Raw genomic sequence first — 22,624 nt, 5'->3', positions numbered from 1 at the left:
AGACTAAGCCCAAGTATTGTCCTCACGCCCCACCCCATGCTCCACCTCCCCTCTGATCCTTCGCTAAACAGGAAGAAATGTTAGGAGCTACTACAGTCCTAACTCGGCAAAATCACAGCTAGACTCGTTCGATTCCTAAAACTCTTCTACTTTTACGAAGCTTTTTTATTTATTATTTTTTCCTTTGGCCACGCTGTGCGGCTTGTGGGATCTTAGTTCCCCAACCAGAGATGGAACCCAGCCCTCGGCAGTAAAAGTGCCGAGTACTAACCACTGGACCGCCAGGGAATTCCCCCTAGAACTCTTTTAAAAGGCACTCCATCATCCTACAGATTCGGATGTCCTGCTGAGCAAATAAAACCAATTCTTATGAATTTCATAACCTGTAACACTGTTTTTCCAACAAACTCTATGATGTGTGCCATTAATCTGATCCTGTCACCCTTATTAACAATAGTATTACATTATATTTCAAAATCCTTGGATTTTAAAGCTAAAAATGACCTTAGGTTTGCTGTAGAAAGAAAGGAAGACACGGATTTTGGAAGGGCTATTGGAGTAAGACACCCCCCCCTTTCATATTTCAGAATTAACATAGCCAACTCTTAACTTCACATATAAGAAACCTGAGAAATAGAGGTTAAAGGTTAAGTGCCTGGCCAAGGGGATAGGACTTCACATCTGGAACTTCTGTTCCACAAACATTTACTGAGCACCTGGCATAATACCAGGCGTTCAAGTTCATACTGATGAGTCAAAAGGGTCCTTGTGCTTGGGACATCATCATCCGGAAGAGCTAGACACGTATTCCTCTCACTTTAATATAAGCCACAAGTGGTGCGAAAGGAGAGAGGAAAGGAATCTCAGTCAGAGGTCAAGAAAGGCTTCCTTGAAGATACGGCCCTTGAGACTTAAGCTGGGTCCTGAAAAATGTGTCAGAGTGAGCCAGGTGAAGGCCGTGGTAGTAGGAGGGAAGAGAATGTTCCTGAAAAACAGAAAGACAACCCACAAAAACCAAAACAACAGCGTGAACAAAGGTATGAAGGCCTAAAATAGCATGGAGTACACAGAGCGGTACGAGGAACTGTGTGTTTTGAAGCATAACATACTCGAGCGAATGCTTAAGAGATACTTGTCCTCATCAACTCTCCCCAGTAACGGGTCAGCTGAGACCCCCCCAACACCTTTAACCCACGGCAGGGGGCCCAGAGGTCATTCACTCACTTCCCGTCTCTCCTATTTTATTTTATTACTATTTTTTTTTTTTGATACGGACCTTTTTTTTTTTTATAAATTTATTTGTTTTTGGCTGTGTTTGGTCTTCGTTGCTGCGCGCGGGCTTTCTCTAGTTGCGGTGAGCAGGGGCTACTCTTCACTGTGGTGCGCGGGCTTCTCATTGCAGTGGCTTCTCTTGTTGCAGAGCATGGACTCTAGGCGTGGGCTTCAGTAGTTGTGGCACGCGGGCTCAGTAGTTGTGGCTCGCGGGCTCTAGACTGCAGGCTCAGTAGTTGTGGCACACAGGCTTAGTTGCTCCGCGGCATGTGGGATCTTCCCAGACCAGGGCTGGAACCCGTGTCCCCTGCATTGGCAGGCAGATTCTTGACCACTGCGCCACCAGGGAAGTCCGATACGGACCATTTTTAAAGTCTTTATTGAATTTGTTACAGTGTTGCTTCTGTTTTATGTTTTCGGGTTTTTTGGCCACGAGGCACGTAGGATCTTAGCTTCCCGATCAGGGATCAAACCCGCACCCCCTGCAGTGGAAGGCGAAGTCTTAACCACTGGACCGCCAGGGAAGTCCCCCATCTCTCCTATTTTAAAACCTCCATTAAAGACTATGTCACTCCTCCCCTGGTTACTTTGCTAACAAACAGTGCTTCCTTAAGTCTGACCACAGTACCTCATGCTACAGTTTGATCCTACTTCCCATAGTTAGGTCTGGCTGAAGTCGCTGAGCAACAGGGGCACATGGAAAGAGGAGCAAGGCTCTTGGGCTCTCTGTGGCGACCCTCCTGGCCGCATCTCCCACCCCCACTCGAGACATGGGAGCCACGGCCCCGGTCTGCTTGGCCTTCTGTTCCCATCCTTCTGCCCGTGTAGTCCTGCAAGCCAGCTCCCTGATCAGCCACCCACACAGTTTCAGACCCCCGAGCAGAGCAGGATAGTCAGCTGGTGTCCCAGTGCTCTTCATTTTTTAAAAAATAAATTTTATTTATTTATTTATTTATCTTTGGCTCTGTGTCGGGTCTTTGTTGCTGTGCGTGGGCTTTCTCTAGTTGCGGCGAGCGGGGGCTACTCTTCGTTGCCGTGCACGGGCTTCTCATTGCGGTGGCTTCTCTTGCTGTGGAGCACAGGCTTCAGTAGTTGTGGCATGCAGGGCTCAGTAGTTGTGGCTCGCGGGCTCTAGGCACGTGGACTCAGTAGCTGTGGCTTGCGGGCTTAGTTGCTCCGTGGCATGTGGGATCTTCCCGGACCAGGACTCGAACCCATGTCACCTGCATTGGCAGGTGGATTCTTAACCACTGCACCACCAGGGAAGCCCCCCAGTGTTCCTCATTTAAGTTAACTTGTTTGCTTGCAGCAAAGTTACCCAGTGTTCCTCATTTAAGTTAACTTGTTTGCTTGCAGCAAAGTTAACTGTTTCTGCCCCAGGGATTGCAAGATATGTACCTGTCGCCCCACCCCCAGAGGCTCCTTTCTGGCTCTCAGGCCACTGTGGGTTCCGGCCCTGGCTCATTCCCAATCAGACCCCCTCCTTCCCACCCCTGGACACCATGTTCACTCTATGGTTTGCCCTGAGTCCAGCTCTGCCATGACCTGGATGATCAAACGTACGGCTGTCACAACTTCAGTGCCCCATACTGGTAATTTTTAAAAGACTACCTAATACATTCCAGCGCACCCCACCCTAACAGAAAGAGCATTTAATTAGAAATTTAGAAAGCCAGTTTCAAATGAAACGTTTGTTTGCTGAAGGCCTGCTTGGGCTCTGCAGGGTCAGGATTAATTGCCAGTGTGCAGTGTAAGCAGGCTCAGCATTGAGTCCCAGCTTTGCCACTTGCTGTGTGACCCCGGCCTCTAAGCCTTATTTTTCTCATCAGACAAATGAGAGATACTAATACCTATCTCAGAGGATTGTTGTGTTAAGTGAAATAACGTAAGTGAAATCTTCGGTGCAGTGCCTGATACGTAATGAATGATCAATAACTATTTCTGAGCTGCTGTTATTAAGAAGGTTTTTGTTCCTCTCTGTAAAAAGTGGAATAATTATCCTTGCCCTTTTTCCTCAGAGGGTTACATGGACATGCTTTGAATGCTCCCAAACATTACTTCCCATAGTGGGGACCAAATCTACACGGGGTGCTCTCTTGAAGTGCAAAATCCCAGCCCCACCCCCACTCAATAAATGACAATTTCCAGGGGATGGTCTTATGAATCCGCATTTTAAACAAGCACCCATAGCTCATTCTGATGCACCCCAAAATTTGAGAACCAGTGTTCCCAAGGCCTAAACCATATAAGGATCAAGGGATCAGTGACCGTATCTGCCCCAGATGACAGAAACCTGCTTATAACTCTCTTGAGTGCATCAGCTGTTCAGTGTCCGCCGGGTGGGTGGACTCGCGGTAACAGAAAGTCAGTTGAGCTTGTCAGAGGAAGTGCCGATGGAAGAGACCCCAGGGTTGCTGGGCTTGAAGGTGTGGTTCTCAAGGTAATACTACGACTCAGCACACCTTCTTTTGGTGCAGGAGCCTGACACTTATCATTAGATCCCACGCCCACAGCCATATTACAAACACCGCTCCCCTCCCTGCCTTTAGTAGCATCTAGTTAAAGCTGATTCCAATATTGAGCGCTTCCTAATTCCTAACAGCTGACTATTCTGTTATCTAGCTATGCCCCCCCATCCCCATGCCAATGCTGAAGTTTCATCAGTAATCCTCCTCAGCTCTTTATAATAGCACTGCAAATATCCATGCAAATTAGCCAGCTCCACTTTGAATTTTCCCATAGCACATGTTCCAGCGTCTGAGACAGGATGGCCATAGGTGTATTTGCATAATAGTTGCATGAAATTTACATGCTTCCTGCAAATGCCTCCATTAGATCTGTCCACCTAAACTGGTTCCAAATTCAGAGCTGACGAGGATTCCCTGAAGATGGTTGTTTTTCAATCCCTCTCTGTATTCCTGCTTGTCACTTAGCGTCTCTGTACCCATAAATCCACAGCACGGTAGATGGGAAGGGCAGACCCAACCAGAGGAGGAAAAATAGCCCAGATCACAAATCCCAGCTGGGCCCCAAATTCCCCTTGGGCCCGCCTCCTTGGAGAGCAAAATACCAAGTCATTTAGAAAAAAAAAATTTCCCAGGCCTGCTTCAGTTCTTGTTATGATGTCCTGGAGCTCCAGGTCTTGGCCCCCTTTACCCATGAAAATAAAACCACAGGTCTCAGGTCCCCAAGGGATGATTGTTGCAGAGAAAGAGTCAGAGTCCCCTTACTGTTATGGATGGAAGCACAGGCCCAGGGAGATGATGTGACTGTCCACCAAGGGGTTAACAGGCAGTTAACAGGCAGCTCAGCAGTGTAAGTCTCAGTAGCTTTTTCCCCCCATGCTTTTTAGGATACTGGATGGGGTGGGGTTTTGAAAGGATGGAAAAATGTACTATTGTTCCTCCTAAGAGGAGCTCCTGGTGACCATGTATAGAACTCACTCTTTGAGAGCCTATCACTTAGAATCTAAACCTGGCAACAACTCTGCCATTGGGTCCAATTCCTTCTCTTAGGGAGAAAAAGCCAACTGTGCTTTTTGTGTCAAACTGTGATTACCTGGTTGAAGAAAGGGGCCAGACAGCTTCTGAAGAGATGCCTTTTTGTTGCTGCTGGGGTTTTTTGTTGGTTTGTTTATGGCATAGAGGTTCTCTTCCCAACTTATGCTAAAGCAGGTCTCTCTCAGCCTGGTCCCAGCATGCCACACTTTGGCCTGGATATAGCATCGTGTTGCATTTCAGCAAAGGGCAGGGAAGGAGAGGAATCCTGGGATAATGCCTTTCTTTCCTAACACAGTTCATAGAGTGCAACTGCAGAGCCTGACACTGAGCAGGCCTCCCTCCACTGCTCAAAGAGCAAGATTTAGACAGAGATGGACATCTCGCTCCCTCTCTTCTGTTCTAGTAACTTGCTGAAATGCCCCGGGGGCTTTCCAAGTTGGGACTTTGGGTGAAATATACACAGTGTTCAGGGAAAGGTTCTGTCTGAAATTTGGAACCAAGAAGGTGGAACTAAACTGTTGCCAGGTCAGACCATGGGCAGAGACACCTTACAAATGGAAGCCTGACAATTCTCCAGACTCATATATCTGGCCACTGGTCATCCAAACATTGGTTCACAGGGTCCACATGGCCCAGGCCCCACCCTCCCTCTGCACTCTGTCCCTCATTGGTCTCCATCTCTGTAGATATTGTGTAGATAATTCAGGGCACTTCTTATGGCCAATAAGTTCCACGGACCCATTCTTCCTTCCCTATCTTGTTCAAGTACCTATGGAAAGCTAATTTTTTTTTAATCTTACAAAGGGAATGAAAGGTGGCAGAGCCCCTCCAAAACATCTGCAGCCAGCTGGCTAATTTAATACCTTCTAGGTACATACCAGATACATTCTCATTAGGGAGCTACTTAAGCCTGGAAGGAATTACTTGTGGGGAAAGTCTTAGCAGTGACTTCAGTTGTTGATGAACTTATTAACTGAGCAATTCATAAAAGGGCAAGGTACCTGGAAAGCGTCTGGCCAAGGAGAAAGGCAGAAGAACATCAGTTACCCTACTACTGGCATTCTTGGTCCAGAGAGGTGATGGGTGAAGACAGGGCTGGAGAGCGGGCAAAGGTGGTCTGCCTTTCCAACACAAGCCAAGGAGAGATCGCGCATCACAATGGCTGCAGCCTCCATCCACCCTACTCCCCCACTCCCTGGCTTTCCTACAGCTTCTGTTCAGCCTAGAGTTTGGAATTCAATCCAGGAACAGGCATGACAAACACTATTTTTCATTTCCATGGAGACCAGGGCCCGCAATAGAACCAAGACTCCATGCCTGAAATGCCAAAACAGCCTGACCCACTTTTTCTCCTTCCTACAAAAACAAAATAAGTTTGTTTGGGTCCTGCCAGAGCTGAGGGAGAAGCCAGGGCTCCAGTTATCTCTATGGACATTTCGAAGAGGAACAAATGATGATAACCTTTGAAAACTCTGATGACGCTACAGAACCAGTGTCAGAAGTCAAAGGCAGACGTGAACTGTTTTGCGCAAAGGGTTCACAGGCCGCACCAAATCCATCCTGTGTCCTTGTCCTAACCTTCTGGAGGGATGGACTTAATGACTAGCAATCCAGCTCCTGGGATCTAAACTCAGGGATCTGTTTCCTCAACTTTCTCTTGTACCACTTTCTCCCTCACTCTATTCTGGCCTCCTGGGACCTTTCTGTTCCTCCAACACACCAAGTTCACCCCTGCCACAGAACTCTCACTCTAGAGTTTTGAATTTTGATTCCTTTTCAACTTTTAGATCAAAGTTCAAATGTCACCTCCCCCAAGCAACCTGGCATCTAATGCAGCCTCCCTGTCTCCAGGCCATCACTATCACATCGTGCCATTTCCCACCTTCACGGCACTTATCAGGAGCTGAAGTAGTCTTATTTTTTGTTGTTGAGTTGCTTACACTAGATTGAACACTCCATGGGGGCCGGGGCCTTGTCTATTGTGTGGTTCCCCAGTGCCTCTAGCTCAGTGACTGGGGATCACAGATATGTATTGCATGAATAAAGGAATGCAGTCATTTTAAAGCCACTGTTCAGCCACTCTGTTAGATATTTCTTTCTTAAGCCTGCCTCAAATCTGCCTTCTTATAACAGCCCATTGGTTCTTGTTCTGACTTCTGTATCCGTGAAAACTAAAATGTGACATCACTTCCAGACTTTGCTGGCCTGATCACTTTGTCTAGATGTAAGTGTACATGTTTGAGTTTAAATACTGAGCTGTTTTGTGCCCTTGAGAAAAGTCACTTTATCTTTCTATATACTTGTGTTCCTTGCCTACTGGATGCTCACAACCTAGCTTACTAGGATGACTGGAGGAAGCTAAAAACAAACAGACAGAAAACCCAACTAATTAGACAGTGCATCCCCAAAGTAAAGGGCTTCCTATAATTTGCTCATGGAGGGAAAAAGGGGGTTAGAAGTAGGAAGTCAGTTTCCAGCTAAGGAACTGCATCCTGTTTCTAAAGTCTGTCCTGTCCACGAGGCAAAGACAAGGGATGAGAATACAAATTGCTGGTATTCACATCTTCAGCTAGTCCCCACTTCCACAGGGCTAGGAGGATAAAGACTTAACATGAAGCTGAAGATGCTGAAATTAAACACAGGAACTTACTGGTGGTGTACAATTTCCTTTCTCTGAGTTTGTTCACAACAGGACAAACACCTAACATTTGGGAAACAGTCCTGCCGGATTCACAGGCAGTGTTGACCGAACTGCTCTCTGACAGTCTGTAGTCTGGAAGGGGTCTTAGTGGTCATGTAATCTCACCTCCCACTGGACACAGGAATTTCCTCTTTGAGGCCCTATCAATAGCCACGTCCCCCCACCCCCACTTCAGGTTTCCTAGGAGAGGGCACCCATTAGGTGGCCCCACATGTGTTGGAACAGCTCCAAAGGGACTTAATTTTAAGCGCCATGCTCCTTACTTCTCCACGATTCTCAGTGATCATTCTGCATCCAGCTCTCTCTGAGCTACACAGTTAAGCTGACCTTGTGGACTGGATGTCATTAAACAAGCATTTACTGAACACCTAGTATGTGTCTCCTACCATGTGATACGTATTCATCCTGAGGGCCCCACAGGGCAGCGACTGTGTCGTGGTTCTTTGTAGATACGCAAGGAGTACATACACAGTACTAAACATGCTGGGCACACAATAGGGTCTTTATACTTTTACACTTGACTCACTATCAATCTCAGTCAAATCTAAGTACAGTCTACCCGAAGTATTTCAGAAGCCTCAACACTCAGGAAAACGGGACCTTGTGAAAGTGGAAAGGTGCCAAGCTATTCCAGGAAGCCCCTTCCTTGAAGGAGATTTCTAATCCACTGGGGGGCCACAAATCACCAGAACAAGGCAGGGAGGAGTTCAACTGAATAGAACGTCCAGCTTCTTCTAAGTTTGCACCACAAGGACCCCTCCCTCATCCCACGCAAGAGAAATGTTACTACTAGAACTGAAAGGAACTTGTGCAGGATCCATCCGTCCGTCCATCCATCCATCCATCTAACAAACAGCTGAAGAGAACATGCTCCAGATAATGCTCTAGGCATTAGGGAAACAGGCTTTACCTCTAAGGAACCCACCGTCTATGAGACAGACAGACATGTAATTAACCCTGCGGTTAAGACCTACTTGGATTCAGTCAAACAGTTCCCCTCAACACCTGTCAAGGGACCTGGGCAGTCCCGACTCAGCCCCTTCACTGTGTATGATCTGGGGGCAAACCCCTCCTCCCTGAGCTTCAGCTTTCGTTATGCAAGAAGAGTGAGTGTGAATATATCTTAAGCCCCCCACAGAGACAGAGACGTGAGAGGGGGTGACATAGAGCATATAAAGGACACACCGTGAACTACTGAGAACAGCGGCTTCTCTGAGACACAGGGACCCACCCAGATCTACATCTGGCAAAGGATCCAGGAGCAAGATCTAGGCAGTCTGGACCCCTAGTTAATTCAGCATCAGCAGCTTTCCCTCTCGTCAGGGCCACGCCATCTCAGGCACCAGAGGCCGCTGCGTGCTGTCAGGAGAAAGTTCCCAGCCAGGCAGGCAGGCTAAGGGGTGTGCAGGGTGCATATAGGTGGATGGGGGTAAACAGCAGCATTGGGTGCACCCTTCCCTCCCGTCTCTCCTCCCCAACCTCGCCGTTTGAGCCAAGTGTATGGTTCATCCCCTCCAGAACCTATGGATTCAAACCCAGTTCTGACTCACTTTCTGCCAGAGATCAAACAGAAACAGGCTGAAGAATAACCATTATGTTAAAATCATAGAAATTTTAGAACGAAGAGGTCTGTAAGAGGGGTCGGCCAATCTGCCCGGTTGCAAGCAGATACCTATGTCACCCAAGAGAGGCTGTACCCTCATTTAAAATATACTCAGAGTACAAAATTCCAGGGCTTCCACTTCTGATCCTTCTGATCATCTTCTGCTACCATCAGCAAGTTCTTTATGATTAAAAAAAACAAAACAAAAACCTGCTAGAATTCCTTTGGGTGGAATGAATCTAATGCCTCAAACCTATTTTTAGAAGTTTAAAATCATTTCTCCTACATCTCCACCTAATCTTTGTTTAGAGTCTACCTCAAGTGACAGAGAGATAATTAAAGGATGATGTAACTCACTTCACCTTAGGACAACTCTTCTTATTTTAAGCTCAATCTGTTTCCTGTGGCTTCCCACCAAAAGTCCTATATCTATCTACCCGCTTGTCAGGTGTAGAATAAATCTCACTCCTCTTCCACATGGCGCTTTTGACGTGGCTCTCAGGCTCCCTCAGTCTTTTCTTCTCCAGACTTGCTGGTCCCTCTGGCCATCCCTCACACAGCATGACTATGGATCCCTTAGCCACTGGGCTCACTCTCCTCTGAACGAATTCCAGTTCATCTCAATCCCCCTTAAACTGTGGAGCCCAGAAATGGCTGTAGGATGGAAAAGAAGTGCTCTGATGACCTCAGAATAGAGCAGAACCATCACTCCATGTACTCTGGAAATCAGAATGCAAACATATATTTTTGGAGACATATTCTGAATCAGAGGACTCTGGAATTAGTCACTCTTCTCTTATGAGTCTCTGGCTACAGCCTCCAGGCTAAGGAGAGCGCGTGCACGTGTAACGTATGTATGCATCCCTACAAGGGACCCGCCCCGCCCCCACCATTCCTTCCCCCAACCAGACAAACCCACGTTCCAGTGGGACGAAGAAGAACCCACTCAGTCCTCAGCCCAACTCAGGTGATACTACAATTCGGAACGTTTATATGCATATTTCCAGGCCAGATACAAAACCACAGCCCTTAAGAGACTCTGGAGGTGTCATGTCCTTAGCAAATATTTTCCCTCCTTCTAGTCCAAACATTTGCTCCTTGGACCCTTACTGCCTGACTTACAGAAAAGATGAGGTTCCGCCTGGCTGGCCGAGAGCAATACTGTGAGGTTCTGTCTGAGGCCATTAGGAAAACTGAATCCAGCCCTGTGTCATCTGTCACCGGAATAAAAGGGTGCGTGTGTGCGAACACGTGCACAGTGAAGGCTGCTCACGCCCTTCACACTTTCTTAAGGAGGTCTCAGGTGATTATCAGGCCGCTCAAATCAGGACTAATTCACGGGTCAGCAAACTACGACCCACACGCCAAATCCGGCCTACCACCCGTTTTTGTGTGACCCACAAGCTAAAAATGGTTCTTACATTTTTAAACGGTTGGGAAAAAAAAAAGAAAAGAATGTCTTGTGACATGTGAAAATTATATGAAAGGGAAATTTCAGAGTCCATAAATAAAGTTTTATTGGGAAAACAGCCACGTGCGTTCATCCTTATACGTCTGTGACTGCTTCCGCTGTACGAAACATTACAAGAGAGATGGCTTGGCCCACAAAGCCCAAAGTATTCACTCTCTGGCCCCTTACCGAAACAGCTAGCAAACCCTAGTCCCACAAAATGTGTGACCTTGAAAGGTCTGTTCTGTGAGTCTGCCTCACCTCCGTCAAGATGAAGAGGAGGGTACCTGTGTCCCACCGACAAGGCACCTGTGCTTGACGACTCCACAGTGGAAGGAATGGGCTGCAGGCTGCCTGCCGCCTGCAGAAGACATGTGTAGGGCCAGGAAAGAGAGGAGGGGTTTTTTTCCAGGTAGCATGACAGAGGCTCCCACTCCTTCATTCTCTCCCCACGGGGTACTACCGTCCATGGCCTTGACACTGACACTCTCCTGCCAACGGCAGCTCCCCAGAACGTCCCTTCCTCTTCCCTTCTTCCAAAGCCAGCTCTTTCCAGCCCATCCCGAACTTTGCTAACCTATGGAGTGCGGTCCAAGGCAAAGGAGAAAAGCATGCCCACCTTAAGGCTGCCGGGAGAGGAGTGGCGGGACGCAGAGGGGCCAGGCAGTGTCCACAGAAGCGATCTGCTAACAAGTGTCAGAGAAAGTCAAGAGGCAAAGATCCCTTTCCCCAGCCCTGGCTGGGTGCTTGGCTGAGTCCCCAGGGAGAGAGAGCTTCAAGTCCTCCCCTACCCTCCACTTACCTAAATTAAGCAAATAACTAACAATACAAGGAGGCGTGGGGGAGTAAGGCCCCCCGCCACTGGGTACCTATTTTCTGAAAACACATGGCAAATCTCTGAGCCAAATGCTGGCTAAGCCAAAGAATAAACAAATCCCTTTATTTCCCTGAGACGGGAGCTACTGACTTCCCCTCTGGTGCCCTCCTCCTGCTAGCTGGACCCATCCACCCGTCCCCAGGGCTCTTCCCTGCAGGAGGAGCCGGATGTGTCTACATCTGAGAGGGTGGCCTGCCTTCTAACCCTCCAGCCCGCCTCCCCTCCCTTGCTAACCACTGCTCTGGTCACCTCTCCCCCACCAGGGGCAGCCCAGAGCTAAGTCGGTGGGTGGAGAACAGGAGCACATGGCCTGTCCACACCTCCCCCAGAAGCTCCGGCCAGCTCTCCGTGACGCACCGCTAATGCAACCCTCTGCCCTCTTTTCTCCAAGTTCGAGGACCCTGAATAAGTCTTGCTGGCCAAGGGGACCCCACCAGCCTCAACCCAACCCCTCCCTCCACCAGCAGGCCCACCCTCCAGTGCTCCAAAGCTCAGCTCGGGAAGTGCTACTATGGGGGCAGTGTAACTCTGACGGAGGTGAGGAAGGGGGAGAGAAAAAAGCCGGGGAGGAAAAAGAATGTGGCATCTCTGCAGCATGATGTCACGCTGGCTGCTTTCAGATCCCCCAACACAGAACAGAAGCAAACAACATGGACTCCGGATTTACTGAGCCGGGAAAGGTTTGTGTTCTCTGCAGCTCCAGCCGCCTGCGCCAGCTGGAAAAAGCACACAGCCAGATAAGACAGGTCCCCCACCCGACCCCTGCATAGGCGCCCCTTCCAAAAAAATGCCTGGAGAAAACAAAGATGGACTGACATATACACACACACAAGCGTCAGCACGAGTGAGCACTAACCTGGCAGCCATTGGGAAGGTAGTGGAGCGCAGGGCAGAGCTCATTCATTCATGCACTGGGCAGTGGGGGGAGGGGGCGGGGAGCGGGGGGCCCTGAGGATGCCGGAGGGCACGCACCTCCATGACCATCCCACAGCCCTGTGGCTAACGGCGGGGGCAGGGCTCTCACAAGCTGGGTGAGCTTCCTTTCTCTGCTGTTTCGAAACGCTCTGGAATTGTAAGCGTGACTCCCCTTGAATTTCTTCCCCCCACCTCCCCTGCGGCCCGGTGCTTGGTGTGGTCGTGCGGCCACGCCGAGCCCCTGTCTCCCGGCCCTCACTCCTTTTCTCTCTCTCCCTCGGACTCCCTCCCTGACAGCTGTTCCCGAGCTCCTGCACGCACGCGCATAGCGCACAGACACACTCAGACACGCACCCCTCTGGCGCGCACACACTCGCACACACGCACGCAGACACGCGCGCGCACACCCCGCCGCCTGCCGCTTTACATAACGCAACTCTTTGGTGCACAGTCAGCTTGCCAGCTCTCAATTATTCATGCCGTCCTGGAGGACAGGGCCGCTGGGGCGACGAGCGTTATTTCCTCTCCATCCCCAAATCTGACAAAACACAGGATGATGCCCCTGAGAGACTTTGCTCCCTTCGCTGCCACCAGTTATTTCCCAGGTGTTGCCTATTAGGTCAACCTGTATCAAGGAGGTGATGCTAAATCAAAACACAAGTGCCGGGCTCAGAATAGAGCCTTGCACCTTTCAAAGGATGACAGCTGCTCTTACTGCCTGAGCCTCAGCAACAGAGGAAAGGAGGAAGGCGGCACTGGAGGCCACAATCTTTAACAGAAAATGGCAACGGCCTCTTCAGGGCAGCCTCCCCGACTTCCAAGGCAGCAGACCGTGATACCTGCAGGTCAGACCCTTAACAGGTAAAACACTTACATTCATGACAAAGCACAGGCATCTGAGTTTTCAAACTCTAAGCAGCACCTCCAAAAATTGGTTTTTTTCCCCCTGTCCATCCACTGGAATGTAGCACTAGTCCTGAAACAGCCCCCAGATGAATGTTCTTTCAGATGAGGCGTATTCTATTCAGCACGGATAGTAATGAATACTGTGAAAGTCATTCACAGCTTACAAAGCACTTTCACTCACATTAATTCATTTGATTTCCACAACAATCATATTCATAGGCCTTGTTACGACAACTAACGTAAGCATGCTGAGCCCTGGAAAGGTGGAGGGTCCCCACGGCAAGAAAGGTTGAGCTGGGAATCCAGATCACCTGACCTGAAATCCCATGACACCCCAAGTATGACTGTGAGAATTTTGAGTACCACCGTCATCTTTTGAGAGGAGAAGCAAAGGAACCCCAAACCTGGGCCCAAAACAACAAAAACAATGGTGACGGTTAGCTCAGTGTTCCTCGAACTTTAATCAGTTGAGGATCTTGTTAAACCACAGATTCTGATGTAGTATCTGTGGGAGGGATGGAGGGCCCAAGAGTTGGCCTTTCTATCAAACTCCCAGGCGATGTCCATGTTGCTATTCCATGGACCACACTTTGAGTAGCAAAGTGTTGGTTTACGCATTCTCACTCTTTGGATGTCCCCAAAGGGCAGAGTTTTGTCTGCCTGCTGCAGCTGCACAGGATAACATGCTGAAGGTGAATAATAACTATAATTCATCAACGCCACCTGTGTCCTGCTCACCAGACTCAGGCTGGGAGCTAATACTTCTTGGGCATCTGTTGGCAAAAAGTCTCACTCTATGATTGCCAAGCCCTACAGGTTCATCAAGAAAGGTCTTTCTGGGCTTCCCTGGTGGCGCAGTGGTTGAGAGTCCGCCTGCCGATGCAGGGGACATGGGTTCGTGCCCCGGTCCAAGAAGATCCCACATGCCGCGGAGCGGCTGGGCCCGTGAGCCATGGCCACTGAGCCTGCACGTCCGGAGCCTGTGCTCCACAACGGGAGAGGCCACAACAGTGAGAGGCCCGCGTACCACAAAAAAAAAAAAAAAAAAAAAAAGAAAGGTCTTTCTAGGATTGTTTCTACCTGCAACCAGTTGAGAGAATAGCAGCCTCATGGTGTTTAGGAGGCACCTAGGTTTGGTAACTGTCCCACCTCAGTTACCTAGAGGGATTTCAGCGCCACAGAAAGGTGTGCTGGCGACGCCCTGGGACGCAAGCACTGCCCCAGTCCTACCCACCCCCGCTTGTCTGGTCAAGTCCCACTCCCACCTCTTCTGAAATGATGACCTCGCTGTGGACCACCCACCCACCTCCCCTTCTGTTACTCCAGGGAAAGATCTCGGACTTCGGGGGTCAGATCTGCATTCAAAGCTATGCTTTGCTGCTTTCTGGTTCTGTGACTCCAAGTTCCCCGCCACCTCCTTCTCAGATGCAGTTTGTTCATCTGAAAAAGCCAAAAATAGGTATTTCCTCTCTTACAGGGCTGAAAAAAATGGAAGACTAAAATAAAGGTATGAAAAAGCACCCAGGAGAAGCTGGCTACATCCTCCACCTCTGAGCTTCTAACTGTGGTACAGGATTTAGACCTTAATTGTAGATTCTGTTGTTCATTCTGTTGGTTTTATCTCCCTAAGAAGATTGTAGGCAACTACCTTCGTGTCCCTCCAACTCTTAGGAGTACTGGGTACAGCACAGGTATCTGTAAAAATCCTTGCACTGACTGTCCCGTCCTCCATTAAGACAGTAAACAAAAGGGCTGGTGGGCCCGAGCCCTTGTCTCGTCTTCTCCATTCACTTACTCTGTGACTTTGGACAAATCATACTGACTTTTTGGAGGCTTTGCTTCTTCCGCTATAAAATGCACAGATTTCACCTTTCTTCTGAAATAGCTCTACATAGCCCGATAGTATCAGTATCTTCATGATTCAGATTGACAGCAATGGGTTAAAAGGGCAGACGCAGAGATCAGACAAACCTGACTTCAAAAGCTGGTTCTCTCAATTACACTAAGTCCCCTACATACGAACCTTCAAGTTGTTAACTTTTAAAGGTGGAAAACGTGCCCATGGATGCCAGCTGTTGTACTGTACTATGGTACTTTTCAAGGTACTGTACTGTTAAGATTAAAAATGTTTTCACTGTTGTGTTTGTTTTTTATGTATTATTTGTGTGAAAAGTAGTATAAACCTATTACAGTACAGTACTATATAACCGACTGTGTTAGTTGGATACCTAGGCTAACTTTGTTGGACTTACGAACAAATTGGACTTAGGAACACGCTCTTGGAACAGAACACGTTTGTACGTAGGGGACTTACTGTACTAAGTTTGTGACCCTTGAAGTTAGCCTCTGGCTTCAGACTTTAAATTCTTTAAGTAGTCACAAAAATAACAGAATATTACTGGATTGTGTGAGGATTAAGAGAGATAAATACAAATAACAAGCTTTTCACTGTATCTGACACAGTGTCTATCCAATAAATGAAAATTATTATCAGTATGATTTTAAAAATAGCTATTTTTTAAAAACACAACAAAAGATATCTTCTAGTGGTGAGACAGGCATTCCGAAGCCTTCAGTTGAGTCTGGATCTAAGAAAGATCTCAGTTCCTAAAGATGCATGTGGTATGTGCATGATATTTCCTCAGTTTCCAAAATGTTCTTTGCCTGCTCCTCCCAAATTGGACCTCATTAAATAATAAGAAAGTTACAGGGGCTTCCCTGGTGGCGCAGTGGTTAAAAATCCGCCTGCCAATGCAGGGGACACGGGTTCGAACCCTGGTCCGGGAAGATCCCACGTGCCTCGGAGCAACTAAGCCCGTGCGCCACAACTACTGAGCCTGCATTCTAGAGCCCATGAGCCACAACCACTGAAGCCCCTGAGCCTAGAGCCCGTGTTCCGCAACAAGAGAAGCCACCGCAATGAGAAGCCCACGCACCGCAACGAAGAGTAGCCCTCGCTCGCCGCAACTAGATAAAGCCCGTGCCCGGCAACGAAGGCCCAACGCAGCCAAAAATTAAACACAATAAAACAAACAAAAAACAGAAATAGAGTACTTTCTACACGCAGTGCAATTCGCTAAGTCTCTGATGTGAATGGTCTCATTTAATTCTACCAGCAATGGTAAGAAACAGGTACTCGTCATCCCGGCTTTTCCGATGAACGAAAACCATGAGAAAGAGGGTTTAATAACCTTCCTATAGTATATGGTTAATAAACAGTTGAGCATGTTTCTGAAACCCAGACCCCCTTAGCCGAGTCCTACTCTTAACCATTAATTGTGTATGAAAAGAAGGCTACTGACTCGTCATGAGGAGGGAAGGGGCCTTTTCAAACTCGCCCTGTTTACAGATTGCACTGTTCGCCTCATCCTTCCTGAAAGGCACAGCGCAAACTCCGAAGAGGCTGGCTAAGCCTCAGAGCGCTCGCTGTGGGCAGAACAGAGCTGACCGGACAGATGAACTCCTGGTCCCGGACTCCATCTCCGCGTTCCAACGGCTGGGCTATCTGCTGCCTAAATTCCCAAGCTGCTTTTCTGTAAACGAATTTAGGAAATTGAGGTAAAAGTAGTTATCTTTTTCTGAATTAAACCTTTCCCGTAGAGATATGGAAAACTGACATAAGTTTCTATTTTTGAAAGGAAAAGAGGTTTCTGAGAGTCTTGTGCAGTATCAAAAGCACTTTCCAAAGAGCACCCTGGAGGACTTGGGGAAGAAAAAGAAGTTAACGTATACCTGCAAATCCAATTGAACCAAATGGTCCCATTCAACCCAATCCCATTCAATCACATGCTATAAAAAGAAGGTCGGTGTCTACACAGCATCTTGTTCACCTCAAGTGCTTAACAAGTGTTGTGGACAAGAATGGGAGGTAGGGATGATAAAAGATAAGGTCTTATCTTTGAATCCTACTCCCATCCCGACAAAAACAAAAGAATTTTTACATAGCAAATACTTCAAAGATTTTAACTAGATCTGAATTTGTTGAATTATGGGGAATGGTAGGCAAAAGTGAACCTGACTCTATCACGACCATCATCCAAAGCACAAGTGCTTTTCTGAAGCATAAGCATCTAGGAGATTCCTGAAGTGTGTGGGGTAAGTCAAAGAAGGAAAAGGAACAAAGATCTAACACCTACTGAGACTCGACCATGTGCTAGTCACGTAGTTTACTTTATTATATATTTACTTGTAAAACTTTTATCTAATCAAATAAATGAAGAAACTGAGTATAGAAGCCTCTCCTTACCCAAGGTCACACTAGTATTTCTAAAATCCGTGTTTGCACCACACCATGCTATTTCCATAAATAAACACCTACTAAGGAAAAAGGCACTTCCCAGGTCACTGGCATGTAATCATCACCAGTTACTATCATAATACCGCATTTACTCCTCAACCCAACCCTGCAAGGTAAGTTCTATCCTTCCTATTTACTTAGGCCAGCTATCCATTCATTGCCCCTCAGCTCCAAATCCACCCTTCTTTGCCTTGTGATGCTGGAGCTGTGCCCTGTGAGCGGTTCACCAGCCTCCTGGGAGCATCACTGGAATCCCATGGGTGGTTTTCGGTTTATGTGCCCCACCCTGCAGCGTCTCAGGAACTTTCTGTGCCATATACTGGGCAACAGCCACTACCCTCCAGAATGAGCTCTGAATCTTAGCCCTGTGTAAGGGGCCACCCTTACAAAGTTGTTCCTAGAGTAGTGGCTGCTCCCTACCTCTGTTATTCCCGTATTCCTTAGAGTCTGCTGCACTCGTTTACACTTGTTAATGATTCTTCACATTAAACTTTCCCTGTTCAACTTACTGGTGTGCTGTCAATCTCCCGACGGATGCTCCCTGATATATTACTACTCTACAGGGATGAGCAAAAAGCAGCTTGGAGGAGTAATACACCATCCTTGCCCTTGAGTTATTCAGTCAGAAGAAAATGGCTAAAAGCATCTAGAGCACTCGATGAGCCAGACAGATTTTATACATTTAATATGCACTCCCTCATGTAATCCTCACATCAACCCTCCTTTACAGATGAGGAAACAGAGATATCTCAAAGATTAAATAATTTCCCCAGATGACACAGTGGACAGAGAAACCAGAGTTTCTGACCCCACAGTCCATTCTCAGCCATGCCATGCTACAATGCTGCCACCATCAGCTGGCTGCAGTCCAAGAGGGAAAGGGGTGCAAGGAGGCAGAAGTGGGACACAGAAACACAACAGTCTTTCACGAAGTTTGGAAGAGCAAAAAGAAGTTAAGTTGTTGTCCAGAGAGGTCCACCTGTCTCCGAAGAATTTAAGATATGAGAAGGGACCATTAAAGGTCTTTTAAGTCAGTCTCTTAGTGTAAGAGACTTGGTGTACCCTGGTCATCAGGTACTCTGGAGACCCTATTAAATATCTCTTTCAGAATTAATGCTTGTCCATGCTTTATGAACCATTCATGTAGGAGAACTGATGGTCCACAGATTTCCACTCTGCCATCTCTGGGTCCCAAACCCAGACTTTAATCCATGGAACCTGGGTCAGGGGTTCCGAATAGGTATATTGATTACCTCTGACCCAGCTGTAACCCAAGACATCTCATGAATACTGCAACTCTCACATGAGGAGCAGTGATGTCTACATAATTAAAACCTGAAGCAAGAAATGGCCGGAAGGGTGGGGAGAGAGGGATGAGGATTCAGATAGCTCTAACACCAATCCCCCGCTATGGTAAACCAACACTGCCACTAAAACAATGCCCACCCGTTAGGTCAAACTTTAGTAGAATAAAACCTTTCCCTAGAGCCAAATGCAGCCCACTAGGATAAAAAGACCTATCCCCTAGCCCACTGGGAAGAGAATTGGCTGGGGATGGGGATCCTTCTATATATTAGTCAAAGCCCGCATCACCATGCCTGCCAACACTCTCTACCAATTTTCTTATAACCCGATCCAAACAGAATAACTGACTCCTAAGTATCTCCTTTTTCAAAAATGTTCCTGACCATCAGTCCTAGATTTTCAGCCAGGATCAATTTTAAACACACTGAATGGTCTATGCCAGTGATTTCCAAACTTTACTACACCTAGTAGTTTTTACATATCCCAATGCCTGGTCACACCCTGTACCCGATTAAATCAGTGTCTGGCGGGCGTGTGGGTGTGGGTGAGAGCTAGGCTTTGGTTTTTTTTTTTTTTTAACATTTATTTATTTATTTTTGGTTGTGTTGGGTCTTCGTTGCTGTGTGTGGGCTTTCTCTAGTAGCAGCAAGTGGGGGCTACTCTTTGTTGCGCTGTGCGGGCTTCTCATCGTGGTGGCTTCTCTTTGTTGCAGAGCATGCACTCGAAGCGCACGGGCTTCAGTAGTTGTGGCACGTGGGCTCAGCAGTTGTGGTGCACGGGCTTAGTTGCTCCGTGGCATGTGGGATCTTAGTTTCCCGACCAGGGATCAAACCCACGCCCCCTGCAGTGGAAGCGCAGCAGAGTCTTAACCACTGAACTGCCAGGGAAGTCCCTCATTTAATCTTATTATTCCAGTTTCACAGAAGAGAAATTGAGTCAAGAGACTATAAGTGCATCTACAAGTTTATTCAGGACACCTGTGAGACTTCAACAAATTTGAAAAGATCAAGTCATCCCATGTTATCTTTTCCCTGATCTTTGGGTTTTAATTTAACCCAATTACCTTTGCTCTATTCTTTTGATTTAGAAAACTGCTCTCTCTACACGAAAAGACGACGGTCATGTACATGTTTGGTGACATTCTGAAACACACTGAAAAACAGAATGAAAATCCCTCCATTTCCTAGATCTTCAGAATGAGAGTGAGTGCTCAGTGGCCATGGCAAAAATCTACACAAGAAAGCAGGCACTAGAGATTGGTTCAAGATGGCGGAGTAGAAGGACGTGGTCTCACTCCCTCTTGCAAGAACACCAGAATCACAACTAACTGCTGAACAATCATCAACAGGAAGACACTGGAACTCACCAAAAAAGATACCCCACATCCAAGACAAAGGAGAAGCCACAATGAGACGGTAGGAGGGGCACAATCACAATAAAATCAAATCCCATAACTGCTGGGTGGGTGACTCACAAACTGGAGAACACTTATACCACAGAAGTACACCCACTGGAGTGAAGGTTCTGAGCCCCACATCAGGCTTCCCAATCTGGGGGTCCGTCAATGGGAGGAGGAATTCCTGGAGAATCAGACTTTGAAGGCTAGCGGGATTTGATTGCAGGACTTCGACAGGACTGGGGGAAACAGAGACTCCACTCTTGGAGGGCACACACAAAGCAGTGTGCTCATGAGGACGCAAGGGAAGGAGCAGTGACCCTATAGGAGACTGAACCAGACCTACCTGCTAGTGTTGGAGGGTCTCCTGCAGAGGCGGGGGTGGCTGTGTGTCACCGTGAGGACAAGGACACTGGCAGCAGAAGTTCTGGGAAGTACTCCTTGGCATGAGCCCTCCCAGAGTCTGCCATTAGCCCCACCAAAGGCTCCAGTGTTGGGTCGCCTCAGGCCAAACTACCAACAGGGAGGAAACCCAGCCCCACCCATCAGCAGACAAGTGGATTAAAGTTTTACTGAGCTCTGCCCACCAAAGCAACAACCAGCTCTACCTACCACCAGTCCCTCCAATCAGGAAACGTGCACAACAAGCCTCTTAGATAGCCTCATCCACCAGAGGGCAGACAGCAGAAGGAAGAAGAACTACAATCCTGCAGCCTGTGGAACAAAAACCACATTCACAGAAAGATAGACAAGATGAAAAGGCAGAAGGCTATGTACCAGATGAAGGAACAAGATAAAACCCCAGAAAAACAACTAAATGAAGTGGAGATAGGCAACCTTCCAGAAAAAGAATTCAGAATAATGACAGTGAAGATGATCCAGGACCTCGGAAAAAGAATGGAGGCAAAGATCAAGAAGATGCAAGAAATGTCTAACAAAGATCCAGAAGAATTAAAGAGCAAACAAACAGAGAACAACAACACAATACTGAAATGAAAAATATACCAGAAGGAATCAATAGCGGAATAACTGAGGCAGAAGAACGGATAAGTGACCTGGAAGACAGAATAGTGGAATTCACTGCTGTGGAACAGAATAAAGAAAAAAGAATGAAAAGAAAACGAAGACAGCCTAAGGGACCTCTGGGACAACATTAAATGCAACAACATTCGCATTATAGGAGTCCCAGAAGGAGAAGAGAGAGAGAAAGAACCTGAGAAAATATCTGAGGAGATTACAGTTGAGAATTTCCCTAACATGGGAAACATGGGAAATAGCCACCCAAGTCCACGAAGCACAGAGAGTCCCATACAGGATAAACCCAAGGAGAAACATGCCGAGACACATGGTAATCCAATTGGCAAAAATTAAAGACAAAGAAAAATTAATGAAAGCAGCAGGGAAAAACGACAAATAACATACAAGGGAACTCCCATAAGGTTAACAGCTGATTTCTCAGCAGAAACTCTACAAGCCAGAAGGGAGTGGCATGATATATTTAAGTGATTAAGGGAAGAACTTACAACCAAGATTACTCTACCTGGCAAGGATCTCATTCAGATTTGATGGAGAAATCAAAACCTTTACAGACAAGCAAAAGCTAAGAGAATTCAGCACCACCAAACCAGCTCTACAACAAATGCTAAAGGAACTTCTCTAAGTGGAAAACACAAGAGAAGAAAAGGACCTACAAAAACAAACCCAAGACAAGTAAGAAAATGATCATAGGAACATACATATCGATAATTACCTTAAACGTGAATGGATTTAATGCTCCAACCAAAAGACACAGGCTCCCTGAATGGATAAAAAAACAAGACCCATATATATGCTGTCTACAAGAGACCCACTTCAGGCCTAGGGACACATACAAACTTAAAGTGAGGGGATGCAAAAAGATATTCCATGCAAATGGAAATCAAAAGAAAGCCTGAGTAGCAATACTCATATCAGATAAAATAGACTTTAAAATAAAGAATGTTACAAGAGACAAGGAAAGACACTACATAATGATCAAGGGATCAATCCAGGAAGAAGATATAACAATTATAAATATATATGCACCCAACATAGGAGCACCTCAATACACAAGGCAACTGCTAACAGCTATAAAAGAGGAAATCAACAGTAATGCAATAATAGTGGGGGACTTTAACACCTCACTTACACCAATGGACAGATCATCCAAACAGAAAATTAACAAGGAAACACAAGCTTTAAATGACACAACAGACCAGATAGATTTAATTTATATTTATAGGACATTCCATCCAAAACCAGCAGATTACACTTTCTTCTCAAGTGCATATGGAACATTCTCCAGGATAGATCACATCTTGGGTCACAGATCAAGCCTCAGTAAATTTAAGAAAATTGAAATCATATCAAGCATCTTTTCTGAC

At 47.0% G+C, this 22,624-nt stretch overlaps 1 protein-coding gene across 6 annotated transcripts in view; it reads right to left on the bottom strand.

Annotated features, from left to right (window-relative positions):
* The window catches only part of GRAMD1B (GRAM domain containing 1B), a gene marked incomplete at its 5' end in the record, with an annotated part of 165,000 nt that overhangs the window by 47,622 nt on the left and 94,754 nt on the right, over positions 1-22,624 (bottom strand). Inside the window, one exon of one of the 6 annotated variants that reach the window (XM_082627160.1) lies at positions 12,376-12,534. The exons of 3 other annotated variants lie outside the window; for them this stretch is intronic. Coding sequence is in view for 1 of the 3 variants with exons in the window: in XM_082627157.1 (XP_082483283.1) it covers positions 12,260-12,303 (44 nt within the window). Of the gene's footprint in view, positions 1-10,787; positions 10,839-12,259; positions 12,535-22,624 lie in introns of those variants that run through there. 2 more of the 6 variants (XM_082627157.1, XM_082627159.1) reach the window with 2 other exon arrangements.

This window comes from Mesoplodon mirus (genome assembly GCF_964341445.2).
Source record: "Mesoplodon mirus genome assembly, chromosome: 7".
NCBI classification, from domain to species: domain Eukaryota; kingdom Metazoa; phylum Chordata; class Mammalia; order Artiodactyla; family Ziphiidae; genus Mesoplodon; species Mesoplodon mirus.
Note: the sequence above shows the minus strand (reverse complement) of the source record. Positions and strands in the feature narration are given on the sequence as shown.